The 21,556-nt window shown below is 43.6% G+C and overlaps 1 protein-coding gene across 2 annotated transcripts in view; it reads left to right on the forward strand.

Moving 5' to 3' along the window:
- Positions 1-643: 643 nt before the first annotated feature.
- The window catches only part of dip2a (disco-interacting protein 2 homolog A), an 84,661-nt gene continuing 63,748 nt past the window's right edge, over positions 644-21,556 (forward strand). For both annotated transcript variants that reach the window (XM_069662671.1, XM_069662670.1), the window contains exon 1: positions 644-1,119. In XM_069662671.1, the coding sequence (XP_069518772.1) occupies positions 996-1,119 (124 nt within the window). In that variant the 5' untranslated portion in view covers positions 644-995. The remainder of the gene's footprint in view (positions 1,120-21,556) is intronic.

The raw sequence follows: 21,556 nt of genomic DNA on the forward strand, positions 1-21,556 counted from the left end.
TACTTCAGTATCACCCAGTGCTAACACTTAAACTTAATCTACATTAGGACTAACACATAAACTAGAACTTCAAGTTCTTTCAGCACTCCCCTCATAACTGTTATTTTTCATCTATTTGTATTTTCCCATTTTAAATGTTCTAAATGCAACACATCAGCAGAAAATACACTTACAATTTCTTGGATTCTTGGATTTGTTTTGAGAATTTTTAATACTATCTAGTATACTTTCCAGCAGTATTAGGATCGTTTTGTACTTATGGAGTGCAGTTATTCATTATTGGGTTATGTCCTTACAATGCAATACATTTTCAAACATAGCAGCGAGTAAATAAAGAATCACTAAGGCTACTGTTAAGTGCGACATCCACAATTAAAAACACCAAGTGCAAAAAAACGCCTAAAATGTGCAATAACACAGTAGTATCTCCCAAGTTACTGCATGCACTGTGGAGGCACGCAGCACTGTGATTGTGACAGTAGGAGGCAGCAAGAGGCAGCCAAGTTTTATGAGGAACATCAGGATACAGCGTGCAGCTACACTAGCACACACACAAACACAGGAGTAGGCCTCGTGAACGCGCACGGACGGGGCTGCTGTTGCTATGATGCAATGGCGACTGCGCCGTGGGAAGCGAGCGAGGAGTTGAATGAGTTCTCTCCACAGTTGAAGTGAGGCAGCCGCGGACAGTCAGGACGCCGTCAGTGCCCAGGGACAGACACGGAGACACTGGCAGGGGGGCCTGTCCTCACTACGCTACATGGAAACACACAGCCAGGTGTGTCTGCTAGCCTCACAGCTAACCATGTCATGACGGGTGGAGAGATTTCTCACACATCTGTACGACGCTGCAGCGACACCGGAGAAGCACCAACACCCTGTTTGCTCTCCCTATCCGAAACCAAGTGAGGTGGGGTTGTTGTTATTTCATTTCTGGTCGCGTTTTCCTCCTGCTGCGACTCAGTGGACCTATTTGTTCTCCGTACTGGACCACCATGGCTGAGAGAACCACCAGCGGGTTGCTAACGATGATGTTGGAGCCCACGCCGGCTGTCGCTATGACCCTGCCGGCGGAGGTCCGGGAGAAGCTGGCGGAGCTGGAGCTGGAGCTCTCTGAAGGTAAGTTGACAACAACATGCACACGAAACTACGGCACCATGTGGGAAAAGCAAGCTGTTTAATGTCTAGTGGGGTGCTTTAAACATTAAATTCTTTGACAGCTGTCAGAACCACCGCCCTTTATCTTGGCTTTGTGGCTCATGTTTGAAAACATGCCAGCCTCCCTGAAGTCCTTCTGCTACTAGTCATCCCCAAAACTGAACTTCTGCTGTAGTTCTGACCTCTTGACAGCTAACTACAGGGAACTGGTAACCTTAACTACACTGGTTAATGGGTTGCACTGTTGCGTTTCACTATAAATGTAGACTAGGTATTTATTTATTCCTGAAATATTAGAAACCACACGTTCAGTCAACAAACAAACCAGATGGCTATCTGCCTCAGCCTTAACAGCTGAGCCGACACACCCATGCTGCTGTCTAACCGGAGGATGTCTTCAGCTTTTTCAGTTTATTAAACAGGCAAATCAAGAACCAATACCATTCTCATCTTGTCTGACCAGAGGCTAGCATTATAATGGTTTCTAACTCTGAAGCGTGAAATTAAAAGGTCCTAAAGAAAGTTATAACCATGAAGTATATATATATATAAAGGCTGTCGGTATATATGAACAAATAAGGATCCCTTAGGAAAGTTTTTCCAAGGATTTTGCTAATAGTGCAGCAGATATGCACACTCTGTTGTGTGCATTAATGCTTGTTGGTGCACATCTGTCTAAGTTTAATTGCTCCTGGCTTGAGTCCACTGTTTCCCCGAATTAATATGTTTTGATATACTGTAGTACAAAAAAAAGCAGAGACGCTTTTATTCATAGTGACCAAGCATCTCCAGATCTATAAAAGGATTAGAACTTGAGTTCTGCAAACACAAGGCCATAAATAACATTTAATCTTTTTCCTTTTTGTCAGAATCACTTAATCGCTCAAGCCTACCTCTAAACCAGACTATATTTACAGCACTTACGGTCATAGTTGCTACATTTATTCATGTTAATGAAGGGATGTTTATGGGACATCAGTCCTGTTACTACCCTATAACCAACTATGACATCCCAGCATGTACCCGTACAAAGTTATTTACAATGAGACAGACATGTTCACTGTTCTATTTTTCCCCACTTCCTTATCATTTTTAGACATTTATGTAGCTGCTTGACCTCAAAGTATTTCAATATGTAAATAGACGCTCTTTTTTCCCTTCCTATTTGGTGTTAGAAGAACTTTGCTGTAACCAATCAACTGGACTCGTACAGAGTAAACAAAGCTGAGCTTATTCTCTTGTTGGTATTAAATCCTTAAATGCACAGTTACAGTGCGCTGTTAATAATGAGGGTGATAAAGAACGATACATTTGCTGCTTTTTTTTCCCACAAAGCTTTAGTTCTGTTATTTCAATGAGATCCTTTGTTAAAGTGTGATCCTCTATTTGAGCTGTTCTCACATGGTTTGGTAAAGTTATACTAATTAATGACCTACAAAAAGGCTGATTAGATTTCGAGTTTGACCCGGGGGTGTGACCATATTACTTGAAGTAACAATAGAAAACCAACTGATCCGTAGTTAAATGAAAGTCTTTCCTTTTCCTATGCTGACCGCCTGCAGTAGCACCACACCAGGGTGAGGGATAGACCAAAGGTGCACGCTTTGATAAGCACATTAACCGCCACCAAGGCCCCTAATGGGATAGCCATGTTTCCAGGAGCGGCCACCGAATTAATCTATATCTGTCCAGTTTCCTCTTCCTGCTCTCCACATGTCACATCCTGCCATGTTGGAGCCGTGATAGCAGTATCTCCCTTCTGCTTCTTTTCCAGCGTCTCTCTCTCCTTCACCATGCCTCCATATTACCTCCCTGATCAAAGAGGAGAATGTCATTGTTTCTTCTGTGGAGAGAAATCAACCTCTTTTTTTTTCCACTCTCAAATCCTATTCCTGTAAGCGGCTGTGAACTCTTCACCTCGTGACGTTGCCCTTCAGTTGCCTCCCCGTTGCATCCTGTCTCAGGATAGAATAGACGTCTGGTTTTATTGGAAGGAGATGAGAGCCTGACAATCCTGCAGGTTTTCTCTCTCCTTCTCCACGTGCTCTTCTCAGGGGGGGATTGAAAGTCAGGCATGTCTGCATCCCACTGAGGGATGCGTCTCCGTTTAATATGCGTGAGTGTGCACAAACACTGTATTATTCATGATGTTGAATAGATGTGTCATGTATGTTTTCTTAAGCAGTTTAGCAGCGGCAGTCATTGGAATAACATGAGACAAGGCAGCAGCTCAGCTCGATAATACTCCCGTGTCAGCATCTTGGGCCTGCTGATGGGACAACTAAACAATTTGTGCGCTCTTCTTGTGTTATATGAGACAGTGTTTCCTCAAGAGATGCACATATTTTCAATTTATCTTTTTATTTCTGACATAGCATGTGTCTCTACAGCTCAATAATTAGAGAAGGCTTTACTTTACAGCCTGTCTGGTGTTGCAGGATTACTAAATAATCTGAATACCTTCAATGAGTTAACCCTGGATTGGCTGTAAATGTGGAAAATGGACTAAGTGTAAGTTAAACTGCTTTTCAAGCTTTAAAGCCCCTGAAAAGTAGGCTTTAAATACATCAGATATTCCTAACTCAATAATCAACCATCAACGCGATTGTATTGTTCAATATTGCGATAAATCAACAAATGTTAAAGAGTAGCTATATCTCTTAGTTTCTGTGTCTATCTGCTGTACCTGTGTTTGCAACACATATTTCCTGAATCCAAAATGAGTCCAAAAAGTAAAAAAAAATTGACACCAATTATCGGAGGGTAGCTGACAGCTAGCTTTGGCTTCATTTGATTGCATCAGAATAGTATGAAAGCACTGCCTTTATAGGGCTCCATCCATCCATTATCTATACCGCTTATCCTGTTCAGGGTCATAGTGGGAGCCGGAGCCAATCCCAGCTGTCACTGGGCGAGAGGCGGGGTCCAATCTGGACTGGTCACCAGTAAATCACACGGCTGACACATAGAGACAGACCATTCACGCACCTGCCTATGGGCAATTTCAGAGTCACCAAGGAACTGGACGAGCATGTCTTTGGACTGTGGGAGGAAGCCGGAGTCCCAGGAGGGAACTCATGCATACACGAGAGCACGGGAAGAACATGCAAACGCCACACAGAAAGGCCGACAGGGACCTTCTTCCTGTGAGGCAACAGCATCCAATAGATAACATTTTTGTTTACTCAGTAAGAAGGCATTATCTTCTTAACACAGAATCATTTTCATATTCATTGTGTTAAATTCAAACTTTTGCGATTTGTTTATTGCGAATGGTAAATTTGCAATAACAATGAAACTGCAATTTATTGTGCAGCCATAGTGCATGGCTAGCATAGCTGATGCCTTATTATAAGTTTACGACCTGCAATGTTCTTTACTCTCACTCTATCCAGTGAAGGCAAAATATCTTCCAAAAGGTCCACATGTAAGACTCTGCTTCTCATAATAAGCGGCTGATTGAGAAAATGTGTGTTTAAGGCCTTTAATCAGCCCAGCTATGCTGCTAGCTCTGTAATCCTGCCACGTGAAACAGGTTGCTGTCTCTTTCCCCAACAATGCAGGCAGACTGAAATCCCCTCCTACCAAATTCTACACAACACAGTTATTGAAAAGGTCCTGTGGTATTTCTCAGCTGACCTGGATGCAGATGAGCGGTCAAAAAGATGGGGCGTAAAGGAGGGCAAGAAGACGGATGATCCCCATTATCTCCTGCAGGGAGGAAAGAGGGAGAGAGACGTGTCTGCTGAGTAATTCATAGACCCGCTCTATCATTCCCTGCTTCTCGTCCCTCCTCCTTTGTTTGCTCTTTAAACCCTCTGATTACAAAGTCATTTTTAGTCCAGTGCTGGTGTTTGCTGGGACTGCCAAACCCGTGGGTTGGTCATTGCGCTTGTTTTGCCTGCTCCAGTTTAGCAAACATCTCCAGGGAACATTTCAGGTTTCCGGTAGTTTAGGTGGTGCCTTGCTTGTTTGTGAGGTTTCAAGCAGGTTTGAGGTGTTTGAAGAAGATGCATCAGCTTAAATGTGGGATCTTTGCAAATTTTCTGCAAATGCATAATGAAAAAAAATCAGTTTAATGATAGGTCATTTATCATTTGTTCCTTCTCTTATCTATACTCTAGTATCACCTACTGCAATGACCTAATTTCCCCCATGAGATCATTAAAGTTACACCTTGTCTTATCACTTAGATAAGATGAAACTTTGCTCACTGTAAAAGGCAGAATGTTGTCAAGTGGAAATTGTAGTAATTAGATGCTGATGATTAAACTTTCACACCACGTCAACCCTTCTGATGGTGTTAATGGACCACTATAGCCCCTTTCCCACTGGTCAAAGAACCAGCTAACACCCGGCTTTTTTGCTTAATGGGAAAGTTTACAATGACCCGGGTCTACTGCAGAGTCATTTAAAGACCTAACCACCGTAACAACCATACTGGCCTTCATGCTGCTTACCAAAGAGTTTAATGTTCTTTGTCAAATTCAATCAATCAGTGAAATTGTATTTGTATAGCGCCAAATCATGACCAGTTATCTCAAGACACTTTACAAAAAGAGCAGGACTAGACTGTTATTCAGAGAGAGACCCACCATGCGTAGCTTTGTGCGTACTTGGGTTTACTAACCTTGTTTCTGGCACGCTTGTGACGTCAGACGGTGACGCAGCAGAAAAGAGGCCGAAAGGAGTATACTCCACTGGCAATGGGAAAAGAGACAATCGGGCATTTATTTGCAGGTCTTCCCGTGTCTGAAAAACCGGCGTCAACATGCTAATTTGAGTGGGAAAGGGGTATCAGTTTTCATATGGATTTAAAGTTCACATTGGGCTTAATTCCGGGCTAGGAAGCTCATTGTTATCAATTGTACTCTGACCTTATGATTCTGCAGCATTTGAACTCAATTTGGAGTGAGATAATTGTCACCCTTGCTTTATCCATCATTGTAGCCATACTTTAAAGGGGAGGTCTGATGCTAATTTCAAGGTTCATATTTCACTCTGTGATACCTGTGGAGTAGCTTAGCATAAGTTACAGTTTAAAAAAAAAAACAATTTTTCTCACACTGGTGCTCTGTGCAGGCCCTCATACAGCCCTCTGCCTGAAATGACTCAGTCAGCTCTGTCCCTTTAAGAAACCACGCCCCTACAGGCCCGCTTTCTTCTGATTGGCCAGCTCTCCAACGCCTCACAAAGTGCAGCGTGTAGAAAAAACTGTGTGAAACCTGGCGTTCACAGCAGGCTGCAGACTGAGCTGAGAAGCCTAGGGATTACTCCAACATACTTTTACCTACAGATTTGAAACTTCCAACATTGTAACATTAAATATATGTCTTAAAATGTGAAACAGCATGATACCCCCTCTTAAAACAGAAAGTTTGAGATTTTTCAGCTAGTTGATTTTCTCGTTGGTTTTGGTTTGCAGTAGAACCACAGTTCTGACCTAAGACCGCTATCCCTCAACCAAATATCTCCTGATCATTTGATCCTCACAAGTAAGCTGAGGCTAAAAGTAAAGTAGCCACAGAAATCTCTGCTGATCCTTGTTGGCTACAGCTTCTTTGTTATGCATGCAACACTATTTAGTTCTAATATCCCTTTAATTTCTACCTTTTTATAGCCCACTTCCCAAAATACATGAGCAGTTATGTTATATTTTCCCCGCATACCTAAAAAGCCTTAAAATATCTCTTTTAAGGTATAATTTTCCTGCCACAGAAGCACCGCACAATAACGTGCTATATTATATAGGCCTATTATACAATCAAGGTCATAGGCCTGCTAACTAGGTGGGCTAAGTTGGTAGCCTCAGTAGCGAGCAGTGTCATTAAACCTCTTTTTGGAAAGTTTACAGGAACCCCTGCTGAGCTGGCCTACAGACTTTTGTTAAGGACAGACCACTGAGTGCTTACTGATCCTGACTCATTCCTCTCTGTGGTCTCCGACTCCCACCACAGCCTCATGAAGAAACAGCGTCCACTGGGCTCACACGGAGAGAGTTCAGCCTATTGTTCAGTAGAAACAAACATTTGATGAATGTAAAATCCCATTGTACAGTAAGAGCTTTGAGAACACGTTGGATTTAGGGCAATTACAGAAGGGCCTGTGTACACGACTGCTGCTTAGCTCCGTAATAGGATCCAGAAGAGAAGAATGTTGAGCCTCGGAGCGAGCTAGCTGGCTGCTGGAGCTGCTGTAAAGTCCAGTCCGGAGATAAAGAGGCTGCTTTGCTGCGCCCCTGCCATAGTGGAGGATAGAACGTGGTGGAGGGTCATAAATATTTCAAGGGTGTGCCTCAGAGCAGAGTAGAGCTTCAGATTCTTGTGCTGCTCTCGTGTGCTTCAGCCTGTGTGTTCAGTCTGTGTGTGTTTTGTTGCTCGTGTCTCTGGGTGGAAGGTGCTTCTTCTGTACAAACCACAGAGCTGTGTTTCATTTCAGCCCAACAATGATCCAGTCATTGTCCCGGTGGTTCCACTACGTTTTGTTACCCAATACTGTAGGTCCCATCTGTTTGTTTTCTGTTCGGCAGTACTCGTCAACATCCTGTCTCCGTCTTTATAGGAGCCATGAAACTTTAATGGATTGCAGTGTGGGAATGTCACACGGAGAAATATCTCTTTTCTTTCTTTGTGTATTCAAGTGTGGATGAAACGGAGAAAAGAATGTGTCTAATTTTAGTAGCAGAAAATGTTTGCTTCCATATTTTTATTGGACAAGTGACTGTGAGGATTAGTTACAAAGCAATCAATCAATAATTGCCTACTTGGTTTTTGCTCTTATAAAACTCATTGTGAATTGAGCCCAAACGTTTTAATAGTGATTTTTAAGACTCCAATATTGTGAGGGCTTTGCTTTGAGGGCTTTTATTCTGAAAATATTATAAAGAAGATTGTTTTCCTGCATGTATTCCAACCTAATGACATTTCTTTCTCTCTCAGCTGTTCAACTGTGAAAAGTCACGACTCACTGGTGCTGTTACAGCAGTGTTTGTCACATATAAACATTGCTGCATTGCACAGTCGATGGCACAAATCACTGCACAGTCTGATCGCTCTGCCACTCTACTACAGTCCACAGCTGCTTACAGACAGCAAAGTGTGTGAGACAGAACAAAGTGCCACTTAATCAGTATCTTATACTTATCAGTGAAGCTTGATTGACACGTCATACATTTCATTAAACATTAAGTCAGCTCTGTACAATGAACATTTCCATCTTGTTTCTTGTAATACATTTTGATGTAACTTAAAAGTCTTTGTCTTTATATTAAGAGGTATCAGCAGATAAACTAGCCCCTACTTTATATCTTACATTAGGGGCTATAACTATGAACTATTTTGATAGTCGTCTAGTCATCGCTTATTGAAACGATTAAGCGACTAATCGGAAGGAGTTGCTTAATCGCTCTTATTTAGCTCTCCGCTTTTAAATTTAGTTGGAGGCTATTTTATGCATGTGCTAACTACCTTCTTCTTTATTCAAAAACAGTTAAAAGTCTTTTAATAAAACTTTGCTGCTGATTTGGCTTCTACTGATACATAAGATAAATAAAATGAGGAAGAAAAAGATGAGAAGGAGAGAAAAAGATTAAGTGTTTAAAACGAGGGACTGAAAATGTAACATGGCTGCGACTTTACTGGGAAGTTGAATGTCACAGTTGATGTTTTAAAGAGAGCTGCGTCAGGTTCTTCCTATAGCACTACAGTGTTATATGATTGTCAAAAACCAATACAACTCCTTCTTTAGACAGCTAAAGTTAGCTAGCTGAAAAGCTAATTATCGTATCTGGGCGAGTCTGCATCATCCACAAGTCCAAGTCTCTTCAAATGCTCGTGCATTACCGACATGCTCCTAATTGTGCTGCTTTACAACTCTTGCAGGCGATCCTTTTCTTTGCAGTGTTGAGGGTGAAAAGTTTTAGGATGCGACGGTGCCGCCATTTTGCTATGTTTGCTATGTCGCTTCCTGGTCGCTGTTTTGCATGCGCAACTCTTAGCAGAGATAGTGAGGATGCGAGATGGCTCACCCCTCAGCAACTTAGCTCCACTCATTGTTGCAACCCTAACTTATAAAGCCTATATCTTTGCATTTGTCTGTTGTCTTTAGTCTCCTGCAGACGACTTCCTTTAACCTTCTGATTCAGATGGCTGAATAGAACCAGGAAGTTTGTCATTTTCAAGCCCACCAGAGACCTGGACCTTTGCCCCTTTTAGAAAGACGATGCCAGCCTCCAACCAGGCCGCCATCCTGTCCATCCCGCCCCAGAAAATCCTCTCTGCGGTTGGTCGAAGCCTTCAGGAGCATTTTGCAGAGCTTGATAAAAAATCTCCTCAGGTTCGTTGCTCTTGGTGCATGTTGGTGGTGACAGTGCATGTGGCATTTGCAGCGAAGAGCCGGGCAAGTGCAGCGGGCACCGGCGCCGGCGATCTGCTGAGCAAACAAGCCGCATGCCCCACTTCAAGGACACATTACAGGATTCACCCTGCGCTGTGCAAGGCCTTCTTCTGCACAGCAGGGCTTATGTCCTGCCTCTACAGCTTTGTGGTGTTAATTGTTTGCTGTCCACTCGTCTACCTGTGTGTGTCCTCTGAACCCTCACCTTCCCTGCACCTATCTGGTGGAGACAAAGGCTTACCATGAGTGTAGGATAGCAGCTAAGGACCCCCGCACCCATCCAACTAACACAGTCACACGCATAAAGACTCCTCCTCAGATGGCTGAATTCACTCTTGCTGTGATTCATGTTCTTGCATAAGTAAAGTAACCATTTGTACTGCAGTGTTTTCAAGGTGCTGCAGGAATTACACGCAGAGAATAGAAAGGGGGTTGGTGGGTGCAGGGCTGAGGTCGCTGAGCTGTGCGGGGAGCTTTTATACTTTAGAAAGTCTTTCAGAGCCCAAGGTAGAAAAAAATCATGAATTGCGTTCGTTATATCTTTCAACTTCGAACATTTGATCCTAAATCTCTCTGTGACATTGCCTTGACTGTTTCAGTAAAGACAGCAGCTTCTTTTCAGCCGTGACACGCCGCAGCTTCTCTCATCCTCATCTTTAACGTTAATGTCATGTTTTTAATCAAGCTGTAATAAAAAGTGAGACTTCAGCGATGATCTTACAACTTGTCTAACCATCCATCTGCTCCTGCTGCTCTTTCTTCTCTTCATTAGCCTCTTATTCACAAGTGGGCTCATATTAATGGTTAAAAGCTGGCAGTGTTTTGTTGCAATAATTAATGATAATTAATTCCAGAGAGGTGTTGTAATGATGTACTGGTCAGTGCCGTAAACACCTATTAGCGTTTCTTGACCTTCTCTGGCTGGGATCTGGCAGAGGCCGGCCGGCACAGCATGTGGAGTTTATGAACTGAGCTCTATCTGCAGCTGGCCGACGAGCAGCCGTCAGTGAAAGTATGGAGGTATAAAGTAGATCCTCGCAACGCTGAAACGACTAATATGGAGTTGCTACTTTACTCAGAGTGCCAGTTTTCTTTGTTGCAAAGACGAGACGTTAAAGATAAGACCAAAGAGATGTCTGAGAAGACCATAAATAAGATTTGATTCTTCTTTCCATGTGTCGGTCTACTCAGGTGTGATGTGCACATCAAAGACAAACAGGCCCCTTTGTAGCAGCAGCAGCAGCAGGCTGCATTGTGAGTCTTCCTGGTGGAAAACAAACACACAGAAAATGTCTGGAATGTGCCGTGACCTATCAACTTCATCGCGAGGAGAGGGTTTTCCAAACCCCAACCACTGCTGGAGGGCAGAACTACACACAACAGGCCTCGCAGGTTGTCCCGCCTTTTAAAAGAACAAGGCCAAGTTCTCCCCCCACCGCTTTACCCCGCTCCCTTAGGTGTCCCAGAAGAGTACAGGAGGGAAGAGATAAAACACATCTGCGTGAGTTTTTTTTTTTTTATTGTGGGGCTTAATCCAGTTTTTTTTTTTTTTTTTTAGAATAAACTTTACCCAACCCACATACCGGAAAATGTGTTTTCAGCCTGTGTGCGCCAAGCAGGCGGACAGTTTGAGGTGAGCTCTGCTGCTGTCGCTCTGCAGAGACTTCCAGCAGTGTACCTGTACAGCCAGAAAGAGGAGAGGGAACGCGAAACAGGGCAAGTCAGGACTGAATTTAAAGCTCCCAAGGCATAACTGACAAGTCTGTTACAACATTTAACAATCACTAACTAATGCTTGTAAGACATGGGCTGTAAATCATCTGGATAAACAAACAACCATGCCTGTGTGCTTTTCTGATCAGCTCCTGGTGGTGCCTCTGGTGCATATACATTTAAAGCATCCTGGGTAAAAGGAGTACCTTGGGTTTATATAAACGTTCACTTCCAGCCAGGCTGAGTCAGTACCGTGTGAGTAGGAGATGAAGGTGCAAGTGAAGTGCCTAAAAATAAATAGAGAAACATGAACATGAATAGTAGCTTGTTGATGATATCTTATTTCTTTGCAATTTAAGCAATCATGTCCATTGGATGTGAGATTATTGTGAAATAACTGAAACAAAACACAATGACTCAAATTGTAATAGAGGTTTTATTACACCACCATGTTTAATGTTATTTTGAAGAAAAACAAACTGTCTAGAAAAGGCCTGTGCACATATTTCCATTGCATAAGGACTATGAATGCTTTTTTTTGGGACGCGTTTACTGTCACTTCTACTTCCAAATGCAGTGCTTTTAATGATCTGGCTTAAGAGTTTCCTTGTACACAACTTGCCTGATGGCCTGGCAGCTCATCTTCCGTAGTGGCTAATAGAAACTGGTCAAGACCCAAGTTACATAATTACTCATTAATGCATATAAGTATATAGTTAACCATCCATTCTTCCATTATCCATACTGTTCGGGGTCGCAAGGGTGCTGGAGCCTATCCCAGCTGTCATTGGGCGAGAGGCAGGATACACCCTGGAGCGATCACCAGTCAATCACAGGGCTCACACACAAGCCCTTTTTACACTGCGGTTGCTGCCACACTGTGTGTTTTTATGTAGCATTCTAGCATTGCAGAAGGAAAACGTGTGTGAGGTGTAAACAAACAGTGCGTGCTTCACATACGCACACATGCCGCTGTTCCGCCCTGCCGTTACTTAGACGCCGTTTCACCTCTGTGACGACCTCCGATGCCGGCTCAGAGGCGGACTTCGCCCAACCATTCCGCCTCTGTGCGTTTTACATAGAAGATGGAACGTAACAGAGGCGAAATAATCTTGAACTGGCGGTGTTTAAGGGGCTATAGAGACAGACCAAACGAGCATGTCTCTGGACTGTGAGAGGATGCTGGAGTACCCGGAGGGAACCCACGCATGCACGGGGAGAACATGCAAACTCCATACACAGAGGCCCCACACATCTGGGATAGGGTTCTAACTAGGAACCTTCTAGCTGTGAGGCGATAGAGCTAACCCTGTAGATAGTTATATAGATACTATTTCAAACTGTTTAAAACAATAGACAAAACCGTCCCAGTGCTGCTACACATACACAACAATCTTTAAGAAAGAGAGCATGTTCGATAAGTTGCATGTTGATGTTTCTCCACCTGACCTGGCGTCTGACCGACCTTAACTGTTTACCTTGTATTGTTTTTAGATTAAAGATAGCTACATGATATCTTTTTCTGCGAGTTCGACATACTTGTGGCCTTTTTATAGTCAGGTTGAACTTACTATCTAAGGGGACTGAATCCAATCTCCATTCCTGAGTAATGATGCATGAACATACTCTCTCTTACTGTATATGTTAAGAGTCAAAAGTAATCACTGTGTTGTTTTCTCTGGCTCTAACGCCAACACACCCGATGTTTCACTGATAAGGAGCTCGGAGAGGAGTGCGGTGTTGCGACTGTGCAGCTGAAGACCTCTTCTGAACCCAGCCTCTTCGCTTTAACTGCATTGAACTTAACTTTATTTAAAATGACCCCCTCACAATCTATAAACTGATCTGGGTACTGTGTAAGCCCAGTTTTGTCGCTTGTCAACACCACCCCAAGAGATTTTGAATAACCTTTTTACACAGCGTTCCTTGAGGAATCCCGGGCGCCCAGGGAGGAACAATGACTCTAAGCTGACCTGTAATCTAATAAAACACACACACACACATGCACACGTCACGTCTCAGCGCTCTTACTCACTGCATACTTGGCATAGAGGTCACAGGCCTCTGCAGTCTGCGGTCAATGCTCACGGCTGTGGTCTCGTAACGTGTGTGCCACTCGCCTCATGATGACAGTTGGAGCTCAGTTGTTGAATCTCCGAAGTCCGTCCTCCATTCCTCACAACCCCTCCCTGTCGATCCTTTTGTCTCCATCCAACAAACAATTTCCTTCCTCTTCTTGTGAAATAAACTTCCTCTGTTATTTTCTAATATTTGCAATAACCAGGGACGTCTTGAAGCCAAACATATGGTATTCAGTCTTGATTCTATTCTTTCTGTCGTTAGCAGATAGAAGCAGTCAGGTCTGAAATTCCTACAAGTGGCAGATAGCTGTTGGCAGGCCGAGTGTGTCATGGCCCTGATGACACACGCACATAAACACTTGAGTGCAAACTTCATCTTAAGGCTCACTACCGCAGCCTCCAATTCTCTGCGTAATTGGCAATTTTGTGGTGTGTGTGTGTGAGTGAGTAAGCCATATGACCTGAAAATGTGAAAGCTAACCCATGACGAGGTCGCTTCTTCCTTGTGTCCTCCTAGCTTTCTAATTTGATGAGACAAACTGCATTTAATATTACTGTTGTCATGGTAATCCAGGCCTATATTAAACCATTAGGACTGATAATCATAGTCTTTGGTTGACCAGAGAGAACGGAGAGTAGAAAGAGGCGGATACGTTTCTGCACAGCCGTCATCTATACACTCGAGTGTCAGGATATCATGTATTTTAAAACAGTATTGATTGTCAAACAAGCTCTTCGTTATTATTATTAGCCTACAAGCAAACATTTGTTTATTTACAGATATAGTACAGCTATGATAATAGTTTTTACAGGCGCTATGAATATAAATGCAGATCAAACTGTTCTGAGTGCATGAAAAAGTTGCATACATTTCTATTCTTTACACTATTAAATTTGGTTTGAGATATTGCAATATATTGCTTTGCACACTGTACAAAAAGTAACATAGGTATATTGTTACGTTGATTGTCACCTTTTAAGGGCCTGTGTCCACTAACAGTGTTTTATGCGCTGGCAGTACCTATTTTCTATACAAACCAATGCAGTTCAGCGTTTTCGGCGCTCAGCGTCCTAAGCGCAAAAACGCCCTCTGCGCCAGCTATTTTTGTCAGTGTTGTCTGTTGAAAATGGTTCAGCTTTTGGAACACCGCTGCTCGTCACTGTCACATCATCCTCACTGACCAATCAAAATCAAGAATGGGTGGGACTACCAATATCAACCTTGTCAACGACAATAGCGGATGAGAATCCATTCGTTTTTTCGAGGGTACAATTTCCAGGTGCTGCTGCTAATGCCAGGACATGATTCATTTCCATTGTTTATGTTTTCCTTGAATGAAAGCGAATGTTCATCAACAAAGCAGACAACTTTCATATCCTCACGCAACAGTAAGCACCAGTGAGAAGGGCTCTGAAATTCAGGCTGTGGACGCTGCCAGCGCAAAAAAAACGCTGTTAGTGGACACAAGCCCTTATGCTGCGTTCCAGACAACTGCGTTGCTCTGACTAGAAAAATTGCTATGGAACTCCATTCATTCCTACTTGCGAACTCGGAGCAGATTCATCTTCACAATTGAAAGTTGGAAATTTCTACAGGGAAGTTCTCGAGTTCCCGGTTTTCTGAAACTGAATCCTGACATGCCTGCTCTTCTCAATTTATGCACCTCTTACTGTAAAACTCTTTTGACTAATGAATTCCGCCAGATTATCGTAAAAGTTCTCATTATCCTATTTTTGCCTTTTCTGTACTTAAAAAAAGAGAAGTTAACTCTCATGTGTGGGAAATGTCTGCATGAATGTCTTATTGACCCATCCAAGCTATTAAAAATGTACTTAAAAAGTAAAACATCAGTGGGGGTGACCAGTCTGTTTCTATTTAAAGAGAAATTGCTTTTCAAGTCCACTCCAGACTCACAGCACGGCCTGGTTTTCTGAGGTTACACTCAGTGCTTCCAAGTCAAATCTATAAAGGGAGTTGTATTTACATGTCTGTGTCTGAAGGGTCAGCTGAAGGAGAAGAAAACAGGGAGGAAGAAAAGGAGGAGTGAGGAGGGCTGGATTAAAATTTCCCCGTACACAGAAACAGCTGGAGCATGTCAGACCTCGGGGAAATCAACATTTGCCAATTCATATTGTTGTTTTTTTAACCTGTTTGTACCAAACGAACGTGCTTTTGCCACATAGACCAAGACAGGGAACACAAGAGGCAATCGCAGGACGCTACGTCAAGGCTATCTTTTTCTGGATGACTTCCTCCTGATTATAGTTATCGTGATGCGGTAAATACCATGTTGAAACAAATGCTAAGAATTAAGGCTGTGTAGTCACAAACACTGAATCCTCATATTCACTTAGGGGAAATAGCCACAGTGTCTGCAGTAAATGTATCATGTGGTTTGCAATCAGTGTGTTTTTGTAGATGCATATTGATCAAGAATTGCAGAGTAGTAAAAATACCTTTTGGTCGTTTCTTGGTCGTTATGGAAACGTAGCACTGACACACCTTATTCTCTGAGGCAGACGACTGCACGTGCAGTTTTCTGGCTTTTAACAGCCGCTTTTATTCAATCTTGAAAGAGCTCTGCTAATAAAAGTCCGACATCTGCATATATTTCACGCATTTATATCTCACTTGTTCGAATGCATCACTTGCTGCCCCTTTGTCTTCTTCAGGAGTTGTGAGGATGAGGCCTCAGCAGGGTCGTCCTTCAGGCCTTGACCTCTGACCCGCTGTTACTGATGCTGCATGAGGATGAGGGCTGTATTCCCCGCAGGTCACAGAAGACGAATGATAGGGTAATGCAGAGCTTCAGTAGCGCTGCCATCAATCTGCCCCTTCTCTGCAGGGCAGAAGGAATCGGCCTCTGGCTGGAAAGCATGTGCCTCTGCCTGCCTGGATGAACATCTGAGACCCTCACTCTGCTCCGTTCTGTAGTTTTTTTTAACTTAGGCTTAGTTTGCATGTGTGTGTGTGTGAACATATATACACACATGTACTCCTCCTCCCCCCTTCCCTTGTGTCTAACACTGTTTGTTGAGTTAGGCTGCGGGTTTGGCCCCTTGCTTACGTGTGTGAGGATAAGTGCTAAAGCAGACCCTGCGCTCGCCGCCCTGTCTGTCTCTCTGAAAATGACCATTTATTCTTGTTCTGTTTTTTTCTTAAGGAGTGGTCGAGGATCTGGAGCTCCGAATGCCTTGCTCAGTGAAAACTGCTATTACAAGACTTAGCCGAGACAAGAGTTTGTTTTTGTCCTGGAATCGGCTGCTCTTGTTTTTGAAGTATCGGCTAACAAGTCAAACCCCACCCTTTGCAAACTAACACTCGCTCCATAAATAAGGGATAGCATGTCTGCTGAAATGGAGTGGTATTTGTTAATTGCATTGTAGAGATGGTTTCTTTCCGAACACAGAAGTTCATGCATTCCTTCAGGGAGTTTTGGAAACCTTTGGCAAGACCCTCGAGAACAGTTGTAATATCTGTGGTTTGACGTCTTTACTTCACCACTTGAATGTTGTTTACTGCAGTAGAACAGTTCGCACAGTGTCGGGCCGTCAGCCAGACTAAATTGTTACTTAATTGACTTTGAAATAGCCTATTTTTCTCGCATTGATTAAGGAACTTCTGCACAATAAGCTTCAGCCATAGCTTCCCCCCCGAGCAGTTTGAAAGTAATTCAAAGAATTCTTTGCAAATATTTAACTCAGGTCTGTTTGTGAGCAACTTCACATAATGAACTCCCAACGGGCCCGCTTGAAACTCTTTAATTTCCCTAGCGAGGCAGATGCTTCACCACATTAGCTAATAGAGGCCGATTAGCCTGCAGTGCAGTTGGCAGACAGTAATCAGCTGGCTAGTGTTACCGAGCGAGAGCCCCGTGAACAATATCTGCGCAGCTGACTCTCTCCGCCTTATCTACCGCATGTCCTGGAAGAACAGCGAGCAGCTCGGTCCGCGGGCTGCCTCACTCTGAATTCTGGGCGTATGTGGAATGCGGGGCTGAAAAAAAGGCCTGGGAGGGCTTTTTGAGACAATTCGAACAAGCATCTTATTCAGTTGTTTTCTCCCATGTAAGGGGAAGCAGCGAGAGCTGGCAGAGGACCTCAGGAGGCTGCAGAAACGGACCTCAGGCTGTTGTCTGGCAGATGTGAGCAAACAAGGCTGTTTGCTTGTGCGATATAACACACGTTATACATCATACATCAGCGGGAATCTTCACAGACAAAATGTAAATGCTCTCACCCGAGGGCTTTGCAGCGTGTTTGTCAGAAGGAAGGTGTTCGTACACTGTAGCTTCAGGACATGTCGCGTTTTCTCTCAGGCACATAACGGCATGTTTTTTTTGCAGCTGTTCATTCCTTTCCTTCTTCCCATCTCACTCACATTTTAAAGAGGCTAACCTCAGCTCACCTTAGGCTGGAAGCTACTATTTGTTTTCTGGGTTTATTTCTCCTCTGTCTGCCTGTCAGACTCCTTACTGAGACACTCAATCAGGACTCTGACCAGTGACAATAACGCTTGAGGTTTCAGCAGGGAGGATATCGATCGAGGAGTCAGAGGATTGAGGAGCAAAGCGAAAGGAGGGAACGGAGGGAAATGGGAGAAGAGAGCATGAAGCGTACATATGTGGAAGTAAATGATCGAGGGAAGATAACAAGAGATGTTGAGACGGATTTAACTTACAGAACAAAGGATGAGACGGTGAAGTAAGATGAATACATGCAGCAGGAAGTGATGTAAGGAACATACATGTGTCTTTCGTCTGAGACACTCCCCATCAGGACGTCTTCATGAATGCTGTGACTGGGGTGGAGGAGGGTCGCAACGATCCACACTGAAGTGACAAACTGGCAGCAGCAGAGAGGAGGACAGATTTAAAGTTGCAGCAGGATGATTGGCTGATTATGGTTGTGGCAAAATCTGGTTGGTTACATACTTAAAAGAGCAGACGCCCATGATCAGCTGATCAGAGATGCAGGAAGAGATAGAGAGCGATCTGAATGAATGAATGAATGAATGGATGATATTAAACAGTCTTCCTGCTTGAACTTATGCTGAGCTTCATTCGTCAACAATTGTTTCATTAATGTGATTTAGTGCATTGCATTGACTCACAGACAGACACTACCATCTGATTCATCTCTATTTATAGATTCATAGAAACGTAGAAGGGGACGTGGATTTTAGGGATGGTAAGTGTTCTGGTTTCCGTTTGTAGTACGCTTGTAGTCCGAGTAATATTGACCAATCACGAATCAGCAGGCGGCGGCGTATGCAGGGAAAACAGTCCGTGTGGAGAGCAAAAGTCCGCCTTAATGACATCCCGGCTCCCATCAGCGGCTATCTGACATATGCATGCTAACAGCTAATAGCTAACAATCTGCTCTGGATCTAAAATTCAACTGAGACAAATTCCCTTGACGAAAGCTGTTCAGCGTTCAGATTTCCCGACTTCCTCGAATGCATCAGAAATGATCGATCCAACTCCGTTCAACAAACAAGCATTTAAAAAGCAGTTTCCTTCTCCTCTTGAGGACAGACCTGACGAAGCTTCATTTTCACTTCTTACTAATCTGCATCATGATATTGAAATTTTGGCAAAGGCAAGACCCGTTACTTAAAGTAAACCACTAGAAAAACGTGTTCTTTTTCTGTAAACATGCAGCACATGGAAAAGGAAGTCTTGACTGGAAGTCGTTTATCGCTAACCGCTGGCTACACGCCCCGGCATTTTCACTTGGTATAGCCCAGAGTCTATATTGTCGTCAGACTATAGCCGATGGGATCCGAGATTGCCATCTGATTAAACAAGTTAACCCACTGAAACACTGCTGCTGCACCAAGAGGCTGGAAAATATAACTTACAGATTACAGTTATTACCTCTGCAGGTCGTAGGACAGCGATTAAGCTCGCAACTTCTTTGTAGCTGCTGAAAGTGACAACAAAACCATAAGAAAAAGTCTAAAATCAAACTTTCCAACTAATTAAATTTAGAAACCTTACCTGTACCGAACAGTAACTTACCTTTGAGTCGCTAACTTTGTGTTCAGTCAAAGAATTTGAATGGGATTAATTTGTTCTCAAGCCCTGAAGCTAGCTGAGATAAAGAGCTAACATAAAAAAAGAACGTTTCTTCAAGCCATGACACTATCCGACTGATCTGGTGTCTCACACTCATCATTACTGTACATTATGTATCACCGTACAGTAGATAGAGAGGTGTTTGTGTTACACATCAAGCCTTCAGGCCGTGACAGCTATCGGATAGGCCTGTCAATGTGTCTCTTTCAGCTCAGGTACATTACGTCGCCGTGAAAGGAGATGAGAAAGAAGCAGGAAATCACCTCCCTGTAAAATGATCGGGCTGTGAAAAATGTCTCTGCTGGGTGGTTGAATTACCTCAGCCAGCAGGTGTTTGAGATTAGTTTGCGCACAGATGAGAGGGTACAAGTAGGTCTTTGACGGTGACATCATTACTTCACAGTTTCTGGGTGTCAGTTATTTAAAAGTGTGAAACTTTAAAGGGTTTCTTGCAGCATTTTACGACTAATGAGCGTCAGCAAAGTCGGTGTAGATAATGTGTAGATGGCTGTACGGATGGATAGATGGACAATGATGTGGTGTTTTTCTCTTGCACGCTCCAGCTAACACGTGTATATGCAAGTTTGAGGCAAAATCATGTGCAAGCTGGGTCCCACAGCGCAGCACTCTTAGTCCCACAGCACATGTTGACCACTGACTGTAATGAGCCTCCTGGTCTCAGGGGACCTCCGATGCTCTGATTCTCTGTCCATTCAAGCCATTCGTGAGCTTCCTGCCTCACGTTAAGGCCTTCAGAGGAGGCTTTATCCCAGCTCGGGATGTGTGACCGAGCAGCCAAGCATCCCTGGAGCATTTCTCCTGTAAGAAGCTGTTCCCTCTTCCCCTGCTTACCCCCTACACGTGCGTGCGCTCAGTGGATGATGCTCAGCGTGTCCTGTGATTGCAGGTCGGAATGTGCACTGCGTTAACGTCTGCAAGCAAAGTCACGGGTCAGCAAGTGTCTCAGTCTGTCACCCCTCCCTCCCTCTGTATCGCTCCAGGAACTGGGCAGCCTGCCTGCAGAGAGGAGAGTTGAGGTTAGCACCGTCCTCCAAAGACTCGCAGCACTCCTGTCCTCATTGTCCTTCAATATGTAGCAAGGCCGTCTTTATTAGCCGATTAAATTACTCTTTTGTAATGATTGCTTTACTTTGTCGTTATCATTGAAGTGTCAAGCCAAGTTGAAGACATTAAAGGACGACTTCCACTGACTTTTTTCCCCCCCTTCCTGCTGTGGATCTCTTTGGATTCCTTACATCTACTTAGATGTAAGAATCCGTTCCTAGATGTTCATCACACTCACCAATGGTGACACTCCCCTTATGAATTGTTCAAGTTAGCTTAAAAAATAAGTCATGCCCTCAAGATTAGCGCAATAATGCCGTGACAATAAAGTCTGGATTTGTGAATTTTTGGGGTATTAACACTTTTATACCAATCAAGAGGTTTACCCATTTCGCAAGGATGTTTTTCACCGCTCTCCTCGAGGTATTTGGTTGAACGTTGAACTCTTGCTGCGACTAAATCTTTCATAGGACATATTCCATTTTTGGCCTCCTCGGGTGGTTGGTAGTGCAGTAAAGTCTTTTTTGGATGAGGAGTTTGCTCTGAGGTAACTGGAGTAAACAGTGTTATCAGGCAGACTGCAGGAGGAAGTGTCCGTCATCAGCTGAGCGATCAAACCTCGGCTCTCCGTCACGCGGGTATTTCCGACTACTGGATGTTGGAACGTGTTTCCTTCGGTGGAAGTCGGATATTAAAGAGGTCATGCACCGATGAGCGGGTGTACACACTTAAATTATTTAATCGCCCTTAGTGCAGGACTTTTATTTTGAAAAATCTTTCATTTAAATGAAGCTCTGCTTTCCTTATTGAATATATTGACCCCTGATGCCAAAGCAATGCAACAAACGAAACATAAAGTGAGTTTATCATTTACACCTTCACACTTCTAGCCTCTTGCACCCACTTGTTTCTTAACCTTTGAACTCTTGAGTCAACCTGCCAGCTTGGATTCATATCTCCCTTTGTGGCCGACTCGCCCTGTCCACATGCTAAGGTCATACGTGACACACACAAGAGCCCCGGGCCCTTTTATCCTCAGTCAGGGGCGGTCAGCTTCAAAGAGAC

This window comes from Semicossyphus pulcher, unplaced genomic scaffold (genome assembly GCF_022749685.1).
Source record: "Semicossyphus pulcher isolate SPU_LCO1_2020_fin unplaced genomic scaffold, fSemPul1.0.p SCAF_15, whole genome shotgun sequence".
Lineage (NCBI taxonomy): Eukaryota > Metazoa > Chordata > Actinopteri > Labriformes > Labridae > Semicossyphus > Semicossyphus pulcher.